The sequence below is a fragment of the Polyodon spathula genome, chromosome 30 (assembly GCF_017654505.1).
Source record: "Polyodon spathula isolate WHYD16114869_AA chromosome 30, ASM1765450v1, whole genome shotgun sequence".
NCBI lineage: Eukaryota > Metazoa > Chordata > Actinopteri > Acipenseriformes > Polyodontidae > Polyodon > Polyodon spathula.
The window spans coordinates 3,019,939-3,038,263 of record NC_054563.1 but is presented as its reverse complement, the minus strand read 5'-3'; the positions used below and the strand labels follow the sequence as shown (position 1 = coordinate 3,038,263).

The following is an 18,325-nucleotide window of genomic DNA, read 5'->3' as shown; positions in this document are numbered from 1 at the left end:
TCTAAAGATGTCCTCTTGGTGACCGTACTTAACCCCCGCCCCCTGGTCTTCACAGTTGTATGCTGAGGATCCCTGCATTATTTGTCATGAAGAAATGTCCCAGGAAGACCTTTGCGTTCTCGAGTGCAGACACAGCTTTCATGGAGAGGTAAGGATTAACTGCAGTACTTCTGTATTGAAGTTCAAGCCTGCTGATCAGTCCTAAATGATCCTCTGGAGCCCACAAGTGCTACCCTTGTCTTTCTCTGCAGTGTATCAAGGCCTGGCTGAAGGAGCAGAGCACCTGTCCTACTTGCCGAGTTCACGCCCTCCTCCCAGAAGACTTCCCCGTCCTCCCTGGGAGACGCCGACTAGCCAACGTCTCCGCGTCCTCCTCGTGAAGCTGTGGAAAGAGTTTCCCCGCTGAGAAGCAGCATTCTTAATGGGGGAAGGAAATATACTCATTCGGGTGATTTTTTAAATTTCAGCTTTTATAACCTAAAGCCTGTTATCACTGATGGTGGTGGTCAGTTTGAAGCAAGGGTGTTGCAGTTTATTAGCATCACAAGGAACGGGGAAAAACAGTATTTTGGGCAACAATCGTTGAGCTGCTGTACTGCAGCTGTCCCTTGAAACGTTGTGGCAGTATTGAACTTCATTTCAAGAGGAATAGTTTTTATATGTGAACTAGAATTTATGCAACCAATTAACGTTATTGTATCTTTTTACTTTTAATTCTGAAATTAAGCCTGTGGTTAATTTGTCAGTGTTCACCTATTTTTATTTGCCTCCATAGTGATTCAAATTCTGTTTTCTAAAGCCTGTTTTTAAATAAAGTTCAAAAACACTAGACAGCAGCCTATATAAAACTTCAATCATACTTCTATTATTACTATTACTAAAAAGCTTTTGTGAATAGGGCTCAGGGTTCAGTAGAAAAAGGTTTTCAGGCCTGCTGCTTTGTGTAATGATGCAAGCAGGACCTGACAGGTTTTGTGATCTACTGTTCAACACTGGATACCTGTTGGCTAACAAGTGAATAATCGCACAATTGGGAGAGTCTGGTGTGATCAGATGGGTGGATCCTACTGGAAACTCTGATTTTTTTTTTTCCTTAGTTTTGGTCTGTTTATTTTTAATGCTTTTGGTGCAGGATGACTGGTATAACTATTTTATATTAACCTCCAGTGATCAAGTGTTGTTTTATCCCCCAAACACAAATTTAAATGTAAAGTTCCAATCATTGCTAGTTAGAAATCCTTCACATGTTTGAGAAACATTTTACCTTCATGATGTGAATTGATTTCTGTATGAAACGCAGGAAGCTTTGCCTTAAAATTCAAGTGATTTTTGCAGGCAGTGGCTATTAACTGCAACTGTTATACATTTAGCAAAATACTTTGGTTTTGTTGATGTGCAACTGATTTCTTCTAATGTAAAATGGTTGAATTGAGTGAAGGGAAGATTGTGATTGTGATGATGGTTCCCATCATTAAAGGGGGATTAACAGAATAAAGCCTCTTATTTTTTTTCCATACATTTTCTTTGGGCAACACTTAATTTCTGGATCATTTATTGTTAGTTAGAGGTTTTCTTTTTTTCTACCTATCACCTTATTTCTATTTGTTAATCACATTAAAGCTAATTTTGCATGAACACTGCACTTTGTCTGTTGTTATGTTTGTTTAGCTGTTTTGTTTATTGTTTGTAATACTCCTCAAGCTGCTTCCTGCAGAGTGGTATTGAGGAGTGATGCGTGACTCAGTATCCTCACTCCAGCTCTACACAGTGAAGCTCTTTGAAAAGCCACACACACAAATGCCAGCCTTTCTCCTCACTTATAAATTAACCTTTAAAAAAATGTTTTGTAAAAAAAAATATTAATACAGCTGCAGTGTCAGCTTTCTATTGCAATGTTGTACACTCTCTGTTCATTTTTATTGGGTTGGCCAGCCTCTTGCTAGTGACAGCCTGAAGCAATGCCATGTTCAAGTTCATCCCACAGCTACACAGTTGGATTCAGATCCAGCGATTCTGGATAAGAAAGATTACTGAAGCCTCTTGTTTGCAGGAACTGTTTTAATAACGGTCCCTGTCCAGTCAATCACCATGTGGGGTGGACTTGATCAGCAACCACGTTTAGGTGCAAGAGGGATGGTATTCAGCAGGATAACCTAATTTAAATAGGCAGGAGGTCCCATGCAGACAAGGGAAAGTCTACTGAAGTAACCAGTGTGTAGATAAATCAATTACAGAAAATCACAGCCCCCATTTTACCAGCCTTGCTTGTAAAGGGTTATAACCTGGTTTTAAAACAATAAATGGAATTAAATCTTATCAGCATTAAGTGCGAGAGCCTCATTAATAATGAGTTATTTTAAAATGCTATGATTCAATACAGACCCTTGGATTGTGTTGTATTAGATTGCATATTTTAGTTGTAACATGCTGTCTTTACTTTTTTTTTATTATTAAAAAAAGTACTTTGCATACAGCTTCTTTAAAACACTCTTGACTGGGTAATGTGATTAGGATTTGACTAGCAGGTTGTTTTGGTGTTTACTATTAAAGGTGTTAATTGCATTTAATTCAAATTAATAAGTCAGTTTTTAGCGCAATTTCTTATGTTGCTCATTAATTCATAAAAAGGTGTTGTAACTCTTCAAAACTGCCAGCAGTCTTAATTAACACTTTCCCTCTGCAAATCCCTTCTCAAAGCCAGTTTGAACAAGGATAGTGATATCCCAAAAGCAGTGGGGGTTCTGGAGGTTGGCAAAGCCAGCCCAAGTTACCATGCCTCAAGAGCAATGCAGCAGCGTGTTCATGGAAAGCAGACTTCTCAAAACTAGAGTATGAAGTATGTCTTGCAGTGTTATTTTTATATTGGCTATTTAAACAATCAATCTAGCTTTCGGTATCTCCACAATTAGTAAATGGGGGGTTAGAACAAGTATGAGTGCTGACGTGTCAGGTTTATTCACTGCTAATACTGTTAGCCTCACAATGTACATACATTTAAAGGGTACAGCATTAACCTTTCACATCTGGCAATACTAAGTAAATATCTTCAATCAGCAAGGCTCCAAAAACAGTCAAAGTGATGGTCCGGCTGCTACTTCGGTCCAGATGATTCTGCAGTGCTCTGGGGCGTTTTATTTTCTGTGCATTATCCATAGCAGGGTTGATCGTCCTTCGCTCAAGCTGGTCGTCTTAAAACTTTACAAAAGATGTTTCATCTGCTTTTCTCAACGTTCTTTTTCCTGCATGGCTGCATAATATTGTCTGAAGACTTCCTTATTCTTCCACCAAATCTCAGACTCTGCACAATTTAAGGGGGAAGTTCTCTGTAATAAGATGGTCATCGTGAAGAACAATCACAACATTCACTTCAAACTCTAGGGGAGGGAGAAAAACAAGAAAGACAAAGTACAGATAACCAAATCAGTAATAGCAATTTCTTCTACAAACAACATTCATTGGTCCCCATTGCATGAATGTTTTCTTTTAAATTGGGGATACAGAGATTCCTGAAGAGCTGCAATGCAGCTTCAGAATGTTTGTACTTCATCTTCCTGGCACCATATCACTTCCTGTGAAAAAGGGGCCTCATTCTGGTAGACCATGTGGGTTTGTCAGACCCATGAAGTAAAAATAAAATCTCAAGCACCACAATGTTGCTTCCAAAATGTTCATACTTCCTCTTTCTGGGAGTCTGACCCAGGAAGTAATACAGTTAACAGGTTTTATTTTTTACAAACAGGAATCTTCATATCCCCCAATGAAAAGAAAAATCAAGCAAATCTACTTGCTTGTTTTTTTCCCCATACAGAAGCATGTTTATTTTGTAACAAACCTTGAAAGCTACAATTACTAGAAACCGATGACAACTGCTTTTAAACATGAATTACAGCACAACAATTAATAAAACTAAACAATTACTGTATGATCCGTTAATATGCAAGCCAAAATACATGTGTTATTGTGGCGTCAGCTTAGAGGCAGCAAAAAGAAAAGTATGTCTCCATTCCCTTACCGACTTTGAAGTTGGTGGTTTCCAGGGTCGGGCAGGTGAACAGCCTTGGAAAGACCATGTATATGGGGATAGGAAAGCCATGACAAACATCGCCCTCCGCTATCTGGATATTCTGAATCTCAGTGGCGTCTCTGGCATAGCCCTCCGCGCACCCTGAATGAAACATCACAGTGCAACCGTTACACACCTGACAGTGCCAGGTAGCAACTGCTACAGATCATTGTTACCAAGCCAATTAATGCACAGTGCATCAATGATAGCATCCAGGAGTTCTTTACTGTATTAGAGTACAAACGCATTATTATCTATTAAAAGAAACATGTGGTATAGGTCTTTTCTATTAAATACCAAGATCGATTTTTTGTTTGCTTCTTTTGTTTTTAACGTCTATTAATGAAATACCAAACCAGAATTAAAAAAAATCAGACTCAATTGTCCTTGCGAAATCTGAAGCAGAAATCTTCTTGAGAGCAAATCCCACTGACCGCAGGTCTCCACTCGAACCAGCTGCAGCTCGATGCTCTTGATCGGCACTTCTGAGCTCTCCACCACCAGCTCTCCACTCAGGGGCTGGCTGAGGATACAGGTGGTCGCGTGAAGGTGACCCCGAATGAGAAACTTCGGTAGGGAGCTCCTCTAAAAGAGAAGGAGTGGAACAATCAAATGTAAAAAAAAAACTAAAATACAATGGCTTATTTAATGTATGCTCATCATTGTGGGGTTTTTGGGCTGCCAGAGGATGGCCACAAATCACCAGTTACATGGTGAGGCATGTTTTCACACAAAACACTTGGAAAACAAGACTGAAGCAGCAGCAAGCTGGTGACTCTCCCAGCGAGGGTTTAATTCAGACAGGAACCTGCACCCCAAAAGCAGAGCTCATCTTCTCCACAAGGCTGTCACTCACTCTCGGCTAGCCGCAGGGGACACAGCCCGCACTGTAAAGCATGTCAGAGTCTGCAGCTCTCCTGCACAGCCAGCGCTACAGGTGCTCAGCAGGGGCTGTGAGCAGCAAACCAATTCACAACTGCACTTTTCAACTAATAATGATCCATCCGGAGAGCACCTTAGCACTAAACATAAACTACACCATTTAGACACTCGTCAAGGCGTTCTTCCTGACTCCTAGACAACAGCTAGTTTGGGTTGCGTGCAACAGCCTCCCCCAATGGTTCTTTTTCAAACAGCCTTTCCTGAATTAGCTCCAGGAAGCAGACTGCTATAAAGGAAGCCACCTCTGCACATGTTTAAACGGCATGTTTGATTAATTGCGCAATACTGCAAGTTCTGCCAGGATAACCACTAGCAAGCACCGCACTGTGTCGTACATGCTTCGCAGGATCCAGGATTGGGACTCTGGTATTGCTCTGTTCTGAGTGATTCTGTTGGCAGACCCACCTCTCGCACGTTCTGCAGGGTGTCTGGAGTGATGGAGAACTCCACTGGACTGGGCGCCAGCTTCCCCTTTTGTGGCTGGAGATTATAAAACACAGATTAGAACAGAATCAGAATGGAGACGGTGTGCTGTTAAGTACATGAAACGTGTGCAAATTGACGCAGTTATACAACACTTCATGTGATCCACAAGACACATATAAGCTGTGTGAGAGTTGCATGCCTCAATTCTGATACAATTACAGCAAACCAGGACTTTAGGGACTTCACAAGGGGCAGGACAGTAGGTGGATGTGCGGTAATTCAACAAAAAAATACCCTGCAGAAGGACACACTTCCAGAAAACCACCAGCGAAAAAGCACAACTCTCCTCAGATGTGTGCATGCAGTGTGAGAAGCAAAAGATTTTCGACAGTGGTGCAAATCACAAACCTTCAGCACTGCACAAGACGCCTGTTTCCCCATAAACTATGAGCCAATGAGCTACACACCTTGGGCTCTGGTAGCAGGTTACTCTGTTTTACAACAGTTGTTATATGAAGTGTGCAAGTCTAAGACTATATAGGCTAGGGGAGTCTTAGGGAGGGTACCAGCGATGAAGGACTGTTACTTGGCTTGCAGATTTTACATGCACACATACATGGAAATTCAACACAGGTTTGACTGTAATAAAGCTCTGGACCTATACAGTATAGAATATGAAATAGCAGTGAAATGGGCAATCTAAGTGTAATAAGCAGTTCTCCAGAGAACAGACAAAGAAACTCTACGCAAGTCCCCAGAATCTGATACTCTCAATAACAGCTGTTCAATAATGGTAATAACAAGTTTCATGACAATTTGATCAGTAGTTCTCCGGTATTTGCATGTAAGTGTGGCATACAGCTCTGGCCAGAAGTGTTGTATCACCCTATAGAATAAATTCATTTTGCCTCAAAGTCAAATGAAACCTGCTGAATAATATTACATTCATATATTGAATTACATACCGCTTTGTAGTTTTCCAGATACTTAACGAAAGACTGACAAATTGAAAAATGTGACATTTTGAAAATCTAACATGAAACGCTGTACTACTATTGTGGCTTCTGGTAGACTTTTGCAATATAATTTTGTAGTTTCTCTGATTACATGATGTTAAATAAAATAGCTAAATTATGTTCATATATATATATTTTTTTGTAATTAGGTCTCAATCCTAAAATTTTAAAACTTTTGGCCACAGCTTTACAGACAGCCACAATCTGATATTCTCAGTAATGTAAGCTAATGTTAATACCAATTTTCAGGACAATGGGATTAGCAGTTCTCCAGATCCATGCAAGAATGTGTAGTGTGTGTTATACGTACGTGCAGCTGCCTCCACTACATCCCCCTTGCAGGGCATTTCAAGGCAATGTCAGTTGACCCCGTGCCCAGCGTACTGACCTTTGCAAGGTTGTCAGTGTGGATTAGGGCTCTCTTACCAGGGAGTGCACCATGAACTCGCAGGTCTTGCTCAGGTCCTTGGCCAGCAGGGATCTCTTCATATCACATCGCAGGGTGTACTGCAGGACAACAAACACAGCAGACCCTGGTTAAACAAGAGCCAGGAGGGGCAGGGTTCGAATCCCAGCTCTGCCATGGACTCACTACCCTCAGAAAGGAAACAGGCTGCCCGGTTCCACCTCAGTACTGCTGCTGTCCCTCACTCCTGTATGTATTCACTCATTTGTTTTCTGTATTGAAGAAGGACAGGATAGGTGGGAGGGTGATCCTGTGTGCTGGAAGGGACAGCACTCCTGGATGGGAGGCTTCATATTTTCCGCTATATTAGGGCCTGAAAGAACTCTAAACAAGGTAAATGACTCCCCTCAAAACAACAACAGTAGTGCATGAGAGAGCACTGCTACAGGGTCTGACCACCCTCCTGTGTGAGAACACCAGCTAGTACAATAAATACAATGGCCCACAGAGCATCCCCCCTCCTCCTCGTGTCCTGATCTCCGGGGTCTCACGAGTAGGGCGCTAGGTTTGCACTTGGCAGGCCTGTGGTCGAGCTGCCAGTCTGAAAGCGCTGGTTGTGAGGGGGTGGTGTGCGGAGGGAGAGAGATACACGCTGTTATTTAGTCTAGAATTACTACTAGAGCTTTCAATGAGTTCGCTGTGTTCTAACACAGTCTTTCAACACCCACCAGACCACCTACACACACACAAGCCAGGCTGAGCCAGAGAGCTGCTGTTTCCATGGGGCTCCGAGAGCCAGCAGAGAGAGGGAGGGAGGCGCACAAGACTGCATTACAGTCACAAGCTTCATTGCATAACAGCTGAGAAACCAACTGTACAGCACAGAGGGTTAGGGTTAGCAGTCAGAACGAAGCACACATACTGTATCTGTATAATACTTCTTGAGCTGTGTAGAAAAAACACAGTGCAGTAAACTTGTTATTTTTCAAGAATTCTGTGGATGATGTCACAGTTATATTAATTATTTAAGCAGTGGTCACATTTAGATCTGCTGACATCAGATCAATTGAGTATATTCCTCATGGCTTGCTTGCACATCCAAACACAGCAAACTGCTCCACTGAAGAAGCTGTTTTGATCAGCATGTGAGCTACTAGCCATGGAAATGTTCTATGTGTTGCTGTACTGCGAGTGTGGAGCGTGGGCTGAGTTCGAGTTTCTAACCACACGAGAGGTTTCTGCTCATTTCCTTGAACCTCAGGAATGGGAGGAATGCTTGAAGGAGTCCCTGTGTCAGGAAGTTTCTCTCTCTTACAGACTTCCACAGAGCTCAAAGAACAGTGACATTATTTCACAAGGGCTGGCTTCAAATACCGTTCAGTGTTTCCTTGAGATACCCCACGCTGCAGATCTGCACACATTTAGTTTCCCCACAAATAATCATTCCTCTCAACAGAATTCAGACACGGTCAAAACACAGAAAGCTGAACATTTCACAAAAGAGCATTTCAACGCTTTTTAAAAGAGGTTAGTATTTAAAAAGGTACAAAGCCTATTGCCACCCACTTATATTTTATTAAATAACAAGAACAACGAGGGAAAAAAAATATGACCTCATGCTTCCGTTTGTCGGCTCCATGGAAACGGCAATTAAACAGACGCTTTGTGACAGACGCTTCTGTTGGTGCAGGCGGAATGCCCAGTTTGCCGGTGGGCAATATTAATGATGTCGAATCCAAAATAATAAAAGATGGAAAAAAAAAAAAAAAAGGTCAGCACATGAGGTTTATCAGGCGATGCTGCCGTTGCCGTCACTGCCACTGCTACTCATGCAGCACGGCTCCTGCCTGGAGAAGAACAAGCATAATCTGACACGAGCAGGACGCCAGTGTCGCTGCCAGGTTATGCTAGTTTCCATTTCAAAACAAAGCGCGGTTCTTATTTCACTAAATTGGTTTCGCTTGGGGGATGATGTTACCACTGCAAAGGCAGCTACATGCAAAATGGCTAATTAAATAAACTGACACGTTTAACCCTTTATGTGCTAAAAAACGCTCCTCTTTACAGTATGTCACTCTTAACTAACTTTGGTGCTTTTACCAATAATAACATGACAAAGCAGCATATTCTTCTCTTTCAGTCCTTATCTTAGCACTGTATGTTAACATATGCTGTTGGAAATCACGTTGGAACCTCACAGGTCTCCATTTATACTCCATAAAGGAGTGTATTCTTCCGCTGGACAAAAAAGAATTCAGGACTGAAAGGGTTAAAGAAGAAGCAAACACACTGGTGTGCTTTAGAACCCCCAGTCTAGAGGACCATGTTTCTGCCTAAGCCAGTCTAGGAGTTGTAGGTATAAGTGACAAGAGGTAGCTGTTACTGTAACCCCTCAGCTAGTGGGCCGGTTCGGATAGGCTCTCATGGGCACTAATGGGTGTTATTGGCTTCTGGACTAGGAAGTCAATTTATATTTAACTCAGATAACGCCGGAGAAGGTCAGTGCCTTTTTAAAATGTATTTCTACAGAATACTTTACCATCAGTAGAGAAATTCAAAACGGACAGTGCCGACTGTCTTTCAGTCAATGCTGCTGGGGAGAAACATTGGTCTACTCTAGGTGTGGCGCTTCACACCTTCCTCTTAGGCATCGTCTCACCACTAGGAGTCAGTGTAGCTCTGTGCTTGGAGAGGAGGCGCAGGGAACACAAGACACTGACGATGAATAGATGTTTGAGCCCTGGCTCAGTCACGTGACAGTCAGCTGTGCTCGTCTGGGCGAGTGGCTGAACGACCTTGTCATTTTAGTCGTAAAACTGCGTACAAGCAGTGGCAAGCGCAAGACAGAGAGCATGTGAATATTCCTGACAGCGAGGAAGGGCAGGGCCTTACCTGAATATTCACGAACACGCCGTGGTACGTCTCGTAGAGCACTTTGCTCCCCTTCACGTGCAGCGGGAACTCGAAGGGAATTTCCGTCTTGCCTCCGGGGAACTTTCCTGGTTTCACCACCTCTATGTTACTGCTGATGAGCGTAATGGGCTGGAACAGAAAAAAAAGAGCCACAGCACTCAAATAATGTCCACAATGGATCTGATTCACTGTCACAGAAGGATGGAGTTAGGAAAGACTTAATAGAAGTTTTAAAAATGTTTCAGGGATGGAAATAAGACTCCCATGGCAGAAGAGTTTGATCCATTTCTGGTTTTACTATGAGTTTAATAAGACACACCAGAGCTTATCTACACACTGTGGCTAATCAAGCTCATAGTAAAACCTGGATTGCATGAAACTTTATAAAATAGGAGTCTTATTTTCCATCCCTATGTTTAAACCTGTCAACACATTGTACAGAGAGGAGAGTACATGGACTAGGTTACCAAGCTTGTAGCCGAGTCACTGGGATCATCTGAGAATCAACTAGACATAGATCTGAGATCACTGAGCTACTAGGAACCAGTCAGCAGTGATGGGCCGAATGGCACAATTAATGACTTTGCTTTTTTACAACAAGCAGAGATGTATACTTGCTTGTATGTAACGTATTGTAATGTTCTTCTGCTCCCTTCCTTTACTAACTCAGCCGGTGAGTTTGTAAAGGGGTTGCTCACCTTGACGGAGTTGTAGAAGGCCTCAAACACGCCAACGCTCTTGGAGCTGAGCTGCAGGTTCACAGTTCCCTCCATGGTGAGGGAGAGGCCCTGGTGCTGAACAGAGTCTTTACTCATCACCACCACCACCCCCGAAACAGCCTCCTGACACCAAAGAGAGGGGGGGGGGGGAGAGAGAGAGAAATAAAGCTGTGATGAGCTGTGTTGTGCTTTTGGCCTTGTATCTCGACACATAAAATATACACACAGTACCTCTGTTACAATACCATATACTATGTAAGAAAGTATTACGATTCACTGATACATGATGAATAGTTATATAAACCCCCCCCCCCCAACTGTGATCTACTCCCCCCAGACAGTAAACTATAGCAACGCTAGTAATCCAAGCCCAAAACTAAAGAGATCACCAATCCACTATGTTTACTGTGCACTTGACGAGTGGTCCTCGAAACGTTGCCTTTGTGGTCATTACAAAATAATAATCTCCAGTCCTTCGACATGAATGATTTAGTATTTCAGGTATGCACTTAATACACTCTTCATAATTGTAGATTTAATCTGAGCTATTATGCAAACAGTGAGGCCCAGAAGGAAAGGGGAGCGTGTGCGCTGAATCCTTTAAGCACGCCAGTAACGCGGCTCTCCAGACCCCAGAGTAATGCACTCTCACTCCTCGGGAATCAAGCACACAAAACCCCGATAGCAACATGGCCTGTGAATGTTTAATGTCTCCCCTAGAATGATCCGCCACTCTGCAGAATCAGAAAGATCAACCAGATATTTATTACACAGAGATTTTAACGCACTTCTCAGCATCAGCCCACGTCATCCACACCACCTCCACCCCCACCCCTTCTCAGCATCAGCCCACGTCATCCAGACCACCTCCACCCCTTCTCAGCATCAACCCACGTCATCCAGACCACCTCCACCCCCACCCCTTAGTTCTACCAATCTGAGTCCGTCTCTCTGTCACTCGACAGCCTCTTGTGCAAGGCAGCAGTGAGAAAAGAGGCTCCCCCAGCTGAGTGGATGCTGCATCGCTGAGCGTTCAGAGTCTTCGTTACGGATCTGCAGGCAGTAGGGATCTCCCAGTGCAATGAGGCTCTACAGCAGCGCTGAACAACTGAACAGTGCAGAGCATGGAAGTTTAAGTTTATTCTACATGCACTCAAAAATAAAAAAAAATGTAGATCCACTGCATTTAAAAATGTAATACAGTCAGTCGACAGACAAACAGACGGACAGGTTCCTTCATTTCTCCCCAGTGTTAATTACTTGGATATAGATAAGTGACAGACAGACAGACAGACACATCACCTTATACCTCGATTCCACGTTTCATCATCTCGGAACTTCTGTTCTCTTCGTATGAAAATGCGACATAGGCATGGAAATACAAATATCGGAACAGTCATTTTAAAAGTTTAAATCATTTATTGGCCAGACAAAAGCTAGTCGTGCCTCAGCCACCAAAAATACTGTGCCATACACCCCAGTTCTAATTGATTAGAGATCCTGAAAAATAATGAGGCACTTTATGTCTGGTCAACACAGATCTGTCAATCCTCAAGTCCTCACGTACAGTAACAGTGATCGTTGAGCACTGACAGCCAGATAACCAGCCTGGCCTTCTGGAGGAATCACCTGAGGCAATTCACAAAACAAAACAATTTGTACTCAAACGCAGGCCAGCAAGGAGTTTCAAACTGGAACACAAGATTTCTATTTCTGATTCCATCCCTTACAGCAGCTGTTTGTGGGGGTTATTGGGTTCATTACTGTATGGGGCCTCAGAACAACTAAACAAAGGGTTTACTTTTCACTTGTATAGAGCAGGCTCAGGAATAACGTCTTAATCAAATCCCAGGACACAGTCTCAGCAGAGAGGAGCAGAGAGGAATGGGAGGAGGCTGAAACACTGCGTCTGTGTCGATCTGACCCCGAGGGAGAACCATAAAGAACTCATTCATTCTCCACTCAATCACGTCCTTTTAATAGGAGCCCTAAATCTATCACTGCTTTAAAACAAGACCACAGCCGTTAACTAAAAAATCAAACTGCACTCCGTTAATATCTAAAGGAGTCTACAGGCTTATTGGTTTAACTCAGCAGGCAGCCCATCTTCCTTATCTTGCTAGAGCTCAGGCTCAAACCGTATTCATCATTATTTATGTTTTAGGTCATTTTTACAAACATGACCATCTTTCAAGCAGTAATGTCTTTTCACTTGTGTATTAATCGAGGTTCAATGGGTTAACATTCGTCCCAAATCAGAAACTGATACGGTACAGAATAGAACTACTAACGGTTTTTAGCTAATAGAAGCTAATGACACATAAAAGCAGAGCTTGTGTTTTCAGCTCTAAAGGAGTATCCAAACTTTCCACAGGAGGGCAGCAACAATTGTGATGGATTTGATTAGGTAAATTGTCTGCTAAGTCTTTGTTCTCTAGACTCTGCTAGGAGAGTAACTTTAACACTGAATTGCAATAGATGCACCCTCAATCATAATCTGGCTACTCTACCACCTTAAATCAACTGTCCTTTGACATCTTGTGACACCTTGTATCCCGAGTGAATAGGCCCATACAAATATCATGCACAAACCCCAGCCACAGCACCCAGTTGTGATGGAAACAATAAAGGACAAGCCACTGATCCTGGTGATCGATAGGTGCTCTGAGGGTCGTCATGCGCTAATCTTATTGACTACCAAATCAAAGCAAACTGCACACACAACGACGGGGATATACCTCCAGCACAAAAGGAGACTGTTTTGAAATGGCTTCGAACCACTGATTTTAAACAAACCAACCAACAAAAACCCTTCAAAAGAAGTTTATACAAAATGCCCTGAGAAGACGACTTCCAGTTGAAACGTTCGTCAAGTTACAAGACGCAGCCCAATGGAGTGTTTAAAAGTTCTGCAGGACACTTCAAAACAGAGAGATGGCATTTCATTGAAGCTCAAGCCTGGATGATTTGCTGATTCCTAATTGTTTGCAACCAAAAACCACGGCTCACAAAAGGGATGAAAATGTCAAATGCAGTGTATGTTAAAACGCTGCAATATATTACACACCATTACTTAAATCCATGGCATACTAGGGTCATATTTGCTTAAAATATTCCAGGAATCTGTTTAATGTTGGAACAGGAGAATGTACACATTGTACAGCTACGGCCAAATGTTTTGCAGAATTAACTCATTGTGCTTCACAAAGTCGAATGAACCCTGCTGAACAACGTTATGCCAACGTATTGAATTGCATACTGCATTGCAGTTTACCATCTACTTAACGCAAAACCCGATAATTTGAAAAATGTGAAATTTCGAAATCTAACATGAAATACTGTACTACTATTATGGCTTCTGGTAGACATTTGCAATATAATTCTGCAGATTCTTTGATTACATGATGTTAAACAAAACCTAAATTATAATATTATATATATATATATATATATATATATATATATATATATATATATATATATATATATATATATGTGTGTGTGTGTGTGTGTGTGTGTGTGTGTGTGTCTCAGTCCTACACAGACAGACACCTACACACCTCCCCCATGATTAAAGGACCTGCTTCTCTCCACTTCTCTTTTTCCTTCTTCTTCTTACCAGACACACAGTTCTGTATTTGTTAATTCCACGACGTAGAGAGAAAGAAAGAACTAATTTACTGTTAAAAGCATTTCTGGGAGTTTAAAAAGCTAACAATTAGCCAGAGCTTCCCCGGCCATTACCAGTAGCTTGAGGTAATTAGCGCTGTTACTGGAAGCGAGGAGTTTCCTTTTGATTAGCAGGCATGCTAATTACAGTTAGTCCTGAAAAGCCTGCAGCAGGGTTACTGGATTCTACTCTTCAGGTTGTGTTGCTGGAATACAAATGCTTTCCAGAGAAATGCTCCTTGTCACTTTGTTTAGGTTTAAAATAGAAGAGAGATTTCCCCCCATTTAATAACAGACAGTGCTGCAGTGCCGCATTGCCAGTTAATGAAGGAGGAATGTGGTGTAGCCACAGCTAATGAAGGAGGAATGTGGTTTTGGATACCGTACTGATGGAGCAACACTGTTATTAACATTCATCTTTAGTTTGGATACTGCCAAGTGAATAATAAACAAAGAATTCTGTGTCCTGACATTGATAGAGCGCTGTTTATGGAATAAGAGCAGCTACAGTACACAAGATGCCATAAAAAGACATTCAAAGTAACACTTTGTTGAGGAACAACCAACTAACCAGCAATACAGTATCCCTAACACTGTCACCCTTAACCAGGAATGAGAACTTTCCTTTTTATTTTAATAAACTTTGAGCATGCAATTAACATAAAGATTAGGATACTGTATCATTACAGCTCAGAGATAATCAACAGCTGTGTGCTTTTGATGTGCCGTTCTGTAGGATTTCAGCCCTGTGCCAATGTAAAATATGACTCACACAGCCTCCGAGCATTCAAATATCAAATACCTGCCAGATCAGTTACCTGCCAGATTATCCCCATGCCTCCCTGATCAGCAATTTAAACATGAATAGCTGTGCTGTTACCTACTGTAACTGACTGTACACTGAAGAGAGATCCCGGCAATGCAGGTATCATAGACCACCATGGAATTGACATTTTCACTACTCAAACACATTCAGGGATGCATGGAAAATGACTGGATAGTGGTAGGGTGTTAAATACAGCTGTTCACAGATAGAGGACAATGACTTGCTCAATCTGTTTCCTGTCAGGCCGCCTGTTCTGTGCTGTTTTTCAAAAACAGATAACACAGACATCTGAGTTGGATAACAAGTCATACTGTACTGAGAAGCAGGTAGTACTGTCAGGGGTTGTTGTTCTGAGAAATAATGAATTAGCTGTCCTGAAACTGGTAACACATCCTGTTTAAGCAGTCATATTGCATCTGTCATATTTCATACTGCCTTTGAAACAGACCTGTTACAATGACCTGCCTTGCCAACACAGCGTCCAATCATTAAGGCTGTGCTTTTTTTTCCAGGGTTATCACGGATTTACGGATTCTGTGAAATTCACCCATTGCCGCATAATATGTAGTTCCCCAGGGATATTCCCATTTCGGAAAAAATAGTGTAAATATATAATATAAATATCATTTATTTTTATCACTTAAAAATAAATATAGCAAATGTTTGTCTTCTTGACGCACTACCTGTTACACTGCAGTTAGGAACCTGGCAGCTGGTTTAGTTAGCTTCTGGCAAGTGATTGAAAACACACACTGCATACAGCTGCAAAATGACTTCAACAAAAACAACACCAGGTCCCGCTGCATCAAGGATCAGAAATATTTCTGCTATAGATCACTGTCTAGAAAGAGAAGGGAACATTTCACACGTCTGTTGTTATTTTTACATTTAATTATGTTGGGTTTTTTTGGGGTTTTTTTTGGTTTGATAATTCCCTGATGGTGAAAACAGAATGTCTTTAAAGATAAAAAAAAAAAAAAACATTCTACAATTTAGCATTTATTATTTTTCAGGTGAGCATTTAAAGATTTAGGATCATTTGTTGTATTTTTTCTACTTTTGTAAGCATTAGGTTTAATTGTGAAATATCTTGAAATACATATTTTTAGACTGTGACATAAGCATTTGTTTGCCATGGAAAAAATAAAAAAATAAAATAAAATACAGTCCGACCAATCAGCCCCTGAAGCCTGTATTCAGCCAATCCCATTCAGGCAGTAGTCAATGACCTTTCAGCCTTACACTGAAGAGATTCGCTCACACAAAGAGCTAAGCCAGTCGTCATACAAGCTCAGCTCAAACGCCATCACTACACAGCTCATCCCACACCCCAAGCCAGCAGTGTGAAGACTTCAATAGTCAAGAGTCTAGAAGATGGAGATTTTGCAAACAGGTGACCTCCAAAAATGAAACATTTACTGTGGAAGAACTACCATAGGGTATTGTTGCACCAATGAACTTGTTGCCGCATTCTTATTCAATGTGTATTAAATACTAAGCAAAATTGCACATGTGGGCTTACAGCACACAGGAGTCGACAGGCATGTAAAAATGCAAACGTGGCAATACACAGGTTCATTTCTGCAGCATACCCCAATAGAAGCTCCTTTAAAAGGTGAAAGAACATCCTTAGTAAATATTTCATTTTTTGACCGTTGCTTGTAGGCAGAATTTTCATCCCATTGTCGTGGGTGTTGGGGGGAGAAACAATATATAATGAGACATAATGTACAGGTGAGTTACACAGCAGATTCACACATGCCAAGTTTATCAACTCGGGTGTGTTATTAAAAACACAGCAAAACCAGGAACAGATCACTGCTTTGCAATGGGAGTCTTATTTCCATCCCAGGAATTGAATATATCATTTTATTTTCAGGTCCGCCATGAAAGTGCAAAGTCAAATTGTAGCCACGTGTTTTTACCATACTCCCAATTTAGACAGAACTATGCAAGAGAACTCCTTTGATGCATATGTTACAAACTGGAAACAAAGCCTGCTGCGTTTGCTTATTTGACTCGATCCGGGCAACAACGCGCGACGTTAATATGATGCCGCTTTAGTACCTTCAATGTTCTGCCTTATGCTTGAGCTACGCTATGATTTTCACAAAATGAATACGTTTAGTTTACAGAGATAGGTCCACTGTCCATTGGAAGACGGTACAAAATCACATGAACTGATTATATGCAATTACTTATTTTTACAAAAAAAAATAACTAACGCGATACAACGAACTCGCTAGTATTCACTAGATGACGTTTAGACTTTATAGGCTGAGCAGTGCAATTCGCGACATCTATATAAAAGATGACACTGGATTTCAACTCACTGCAGTCATGCTTCAGCAGAAAGTAACTACGATCAATGCGTCATACAATATCAAACTGGAGACACGTTTGCAGAATACCTGGCTAGTTGAATGTGAGCTAGATGGTTGGATTATACTCTGGGGTGTTGTCAGGATATTAATGTACCATTCACTCATGAATTACTGTGTTTGTTTGTTTTTTTAACTACAATAAATGAATAACAATCATAACGGGGCAGCGGCCAGGGATCCCCGTGTCTGCCCAGAACGCATGATTTGAAGAAAGTCTTACCCCTTCGTGATAGACTTTGTTTGCCCTCTTAAGCCGGATGTCCAAGCTTATGCTCATTTTGATTTTCTTTAAACTATTTACTTCCGAGATCCTTGAAGCCGCAAGAAGACAGAGCGGCTCCTGACTGAAGAGGCAGTGTCGAGTCACATGACGGCGGAAACTATCACGTGAGTGTTTGCTCACATGACTTTATGACAGCGGCGTTGTTTTTTTATCGTTTTATTTTTGTAATACATATATACATTGGAATACTGTATGTAAAAACATAAGCATGTTGATGAAGGTACCATACATTATTTTTGCAAATGTTTGCCTGTCGCTTGATCTTGTCGTTTAGCATTGGCGTTGCATACGCTGGCAAGCACCAGCTTGAATAACGAATTGCCAGTGTTGTGCAATTGCGACTGGGTTGCTTGGGCCCCCCAGACATAAGAATTGCATCATTTCGGAAGTTTGTTGCGAAATGCTGATTTATAATGAAAGGTTTTGTTGTTCTAGTAGTAGCAATTGATGGATAAAAAAAGGAGATATGTAGCACGAACGGATTTTAAACAGCCACACTATTAAAAACAATAAGACTTGACCTCATTGCGGTGCTACATTGCAGGATGTGTTAGATTACAAACTTGTCACAATTCTTCGGTTTAGTCTGAGGTGCAATATTTATTTAAATACAAGATCCCTAGAATAGTATCGGTATGGCAGGGATGTGTTATCAACTTTCTGTCTGCCAGCCAAGCT

At 41.5% G+C, this 18,325-nt stretch overlaps 2 protein-coding genes across 5 annotated transcripts in view; one reads left to right on the top strand and one right to left on the bottom strand.

The window, feature by feature from the left end:
* ttc3 (tetratricopeptide repeat domain 3) overlaps positions 1–1,635 on the top strand; it is a 33,374-nt gene extending 31,739 nt beyond the window's left edge. For all 4 annotated transcript variants that reach the window (XM_041233102.1, XM_041233103.1, XM_041233100.1 and 1 more), the window contains exons 47-48: positions 56–148; positions 252–1,635. In XM_041233102.1, coding sequence (XP_041089036.1) covers positions 56–148; positions 252–380 — 222 coding nt within the window. In that variant the 3' untranslated portion in view covers positions 381–1,635. The remainder of the gene's footprint in view (positions 1–55; positions 149–251) is intronic.
* On the bottom strand, positions 814–17,743 carry vps26c (VPS26 endosomal protein sorting factor C). The gene is made up of 8 exons (XM_041233104.1): positions 17,585–17,743; positions 10,465–10,608; positions 9,746–9,895; positions 6,874–6,954; positions 5,411–5,485; positions 4,498–4,648; positions 4,013–4,165; positions 814–3,374 (listed from the first exon to the last, which is right to left on the bottom strand). The coding sequence occupies exons 1-8, from the start codon at positions 17,639–17,641 to the stop codon at positions 3,292–3,294; spliced, it is 894 nt and encodes a 297-aa protein (XP_041089038.1). The 5' UTR covers positions 17,642–17,743; the 3' UTR covers positions 814–3,291.
* Between the last annotated feature and the right edge of the window lie 582 nt (positions 17,744–18,325).

Excerpts from the sequence above, each read along its gene's own strand:
- vps26c (XM_041233104.1), bottom strand. The coding sequence starts at position 17,641 with ATGAGCATAAGCTTGGACATCCGGCTTAAGAGGGCAAACAAAGTCTAT. Across the intron at positions 4,649-5,410 it reads CCCTGCAGAACGTGCGAGAG|AGGAGCTCCCTACCGAAGTT; the intron begins GTGGGTCTGCCA and ends CTTCTCTTTTAG. Across the intron at positions 3,375-4,012 it reads AACCACCAACTTCAAAGTCG|AGTTTGAAGTGAATGTTGTG; the intron begins GTAAGGGAATGG and ends TCCCTCCCCTAG.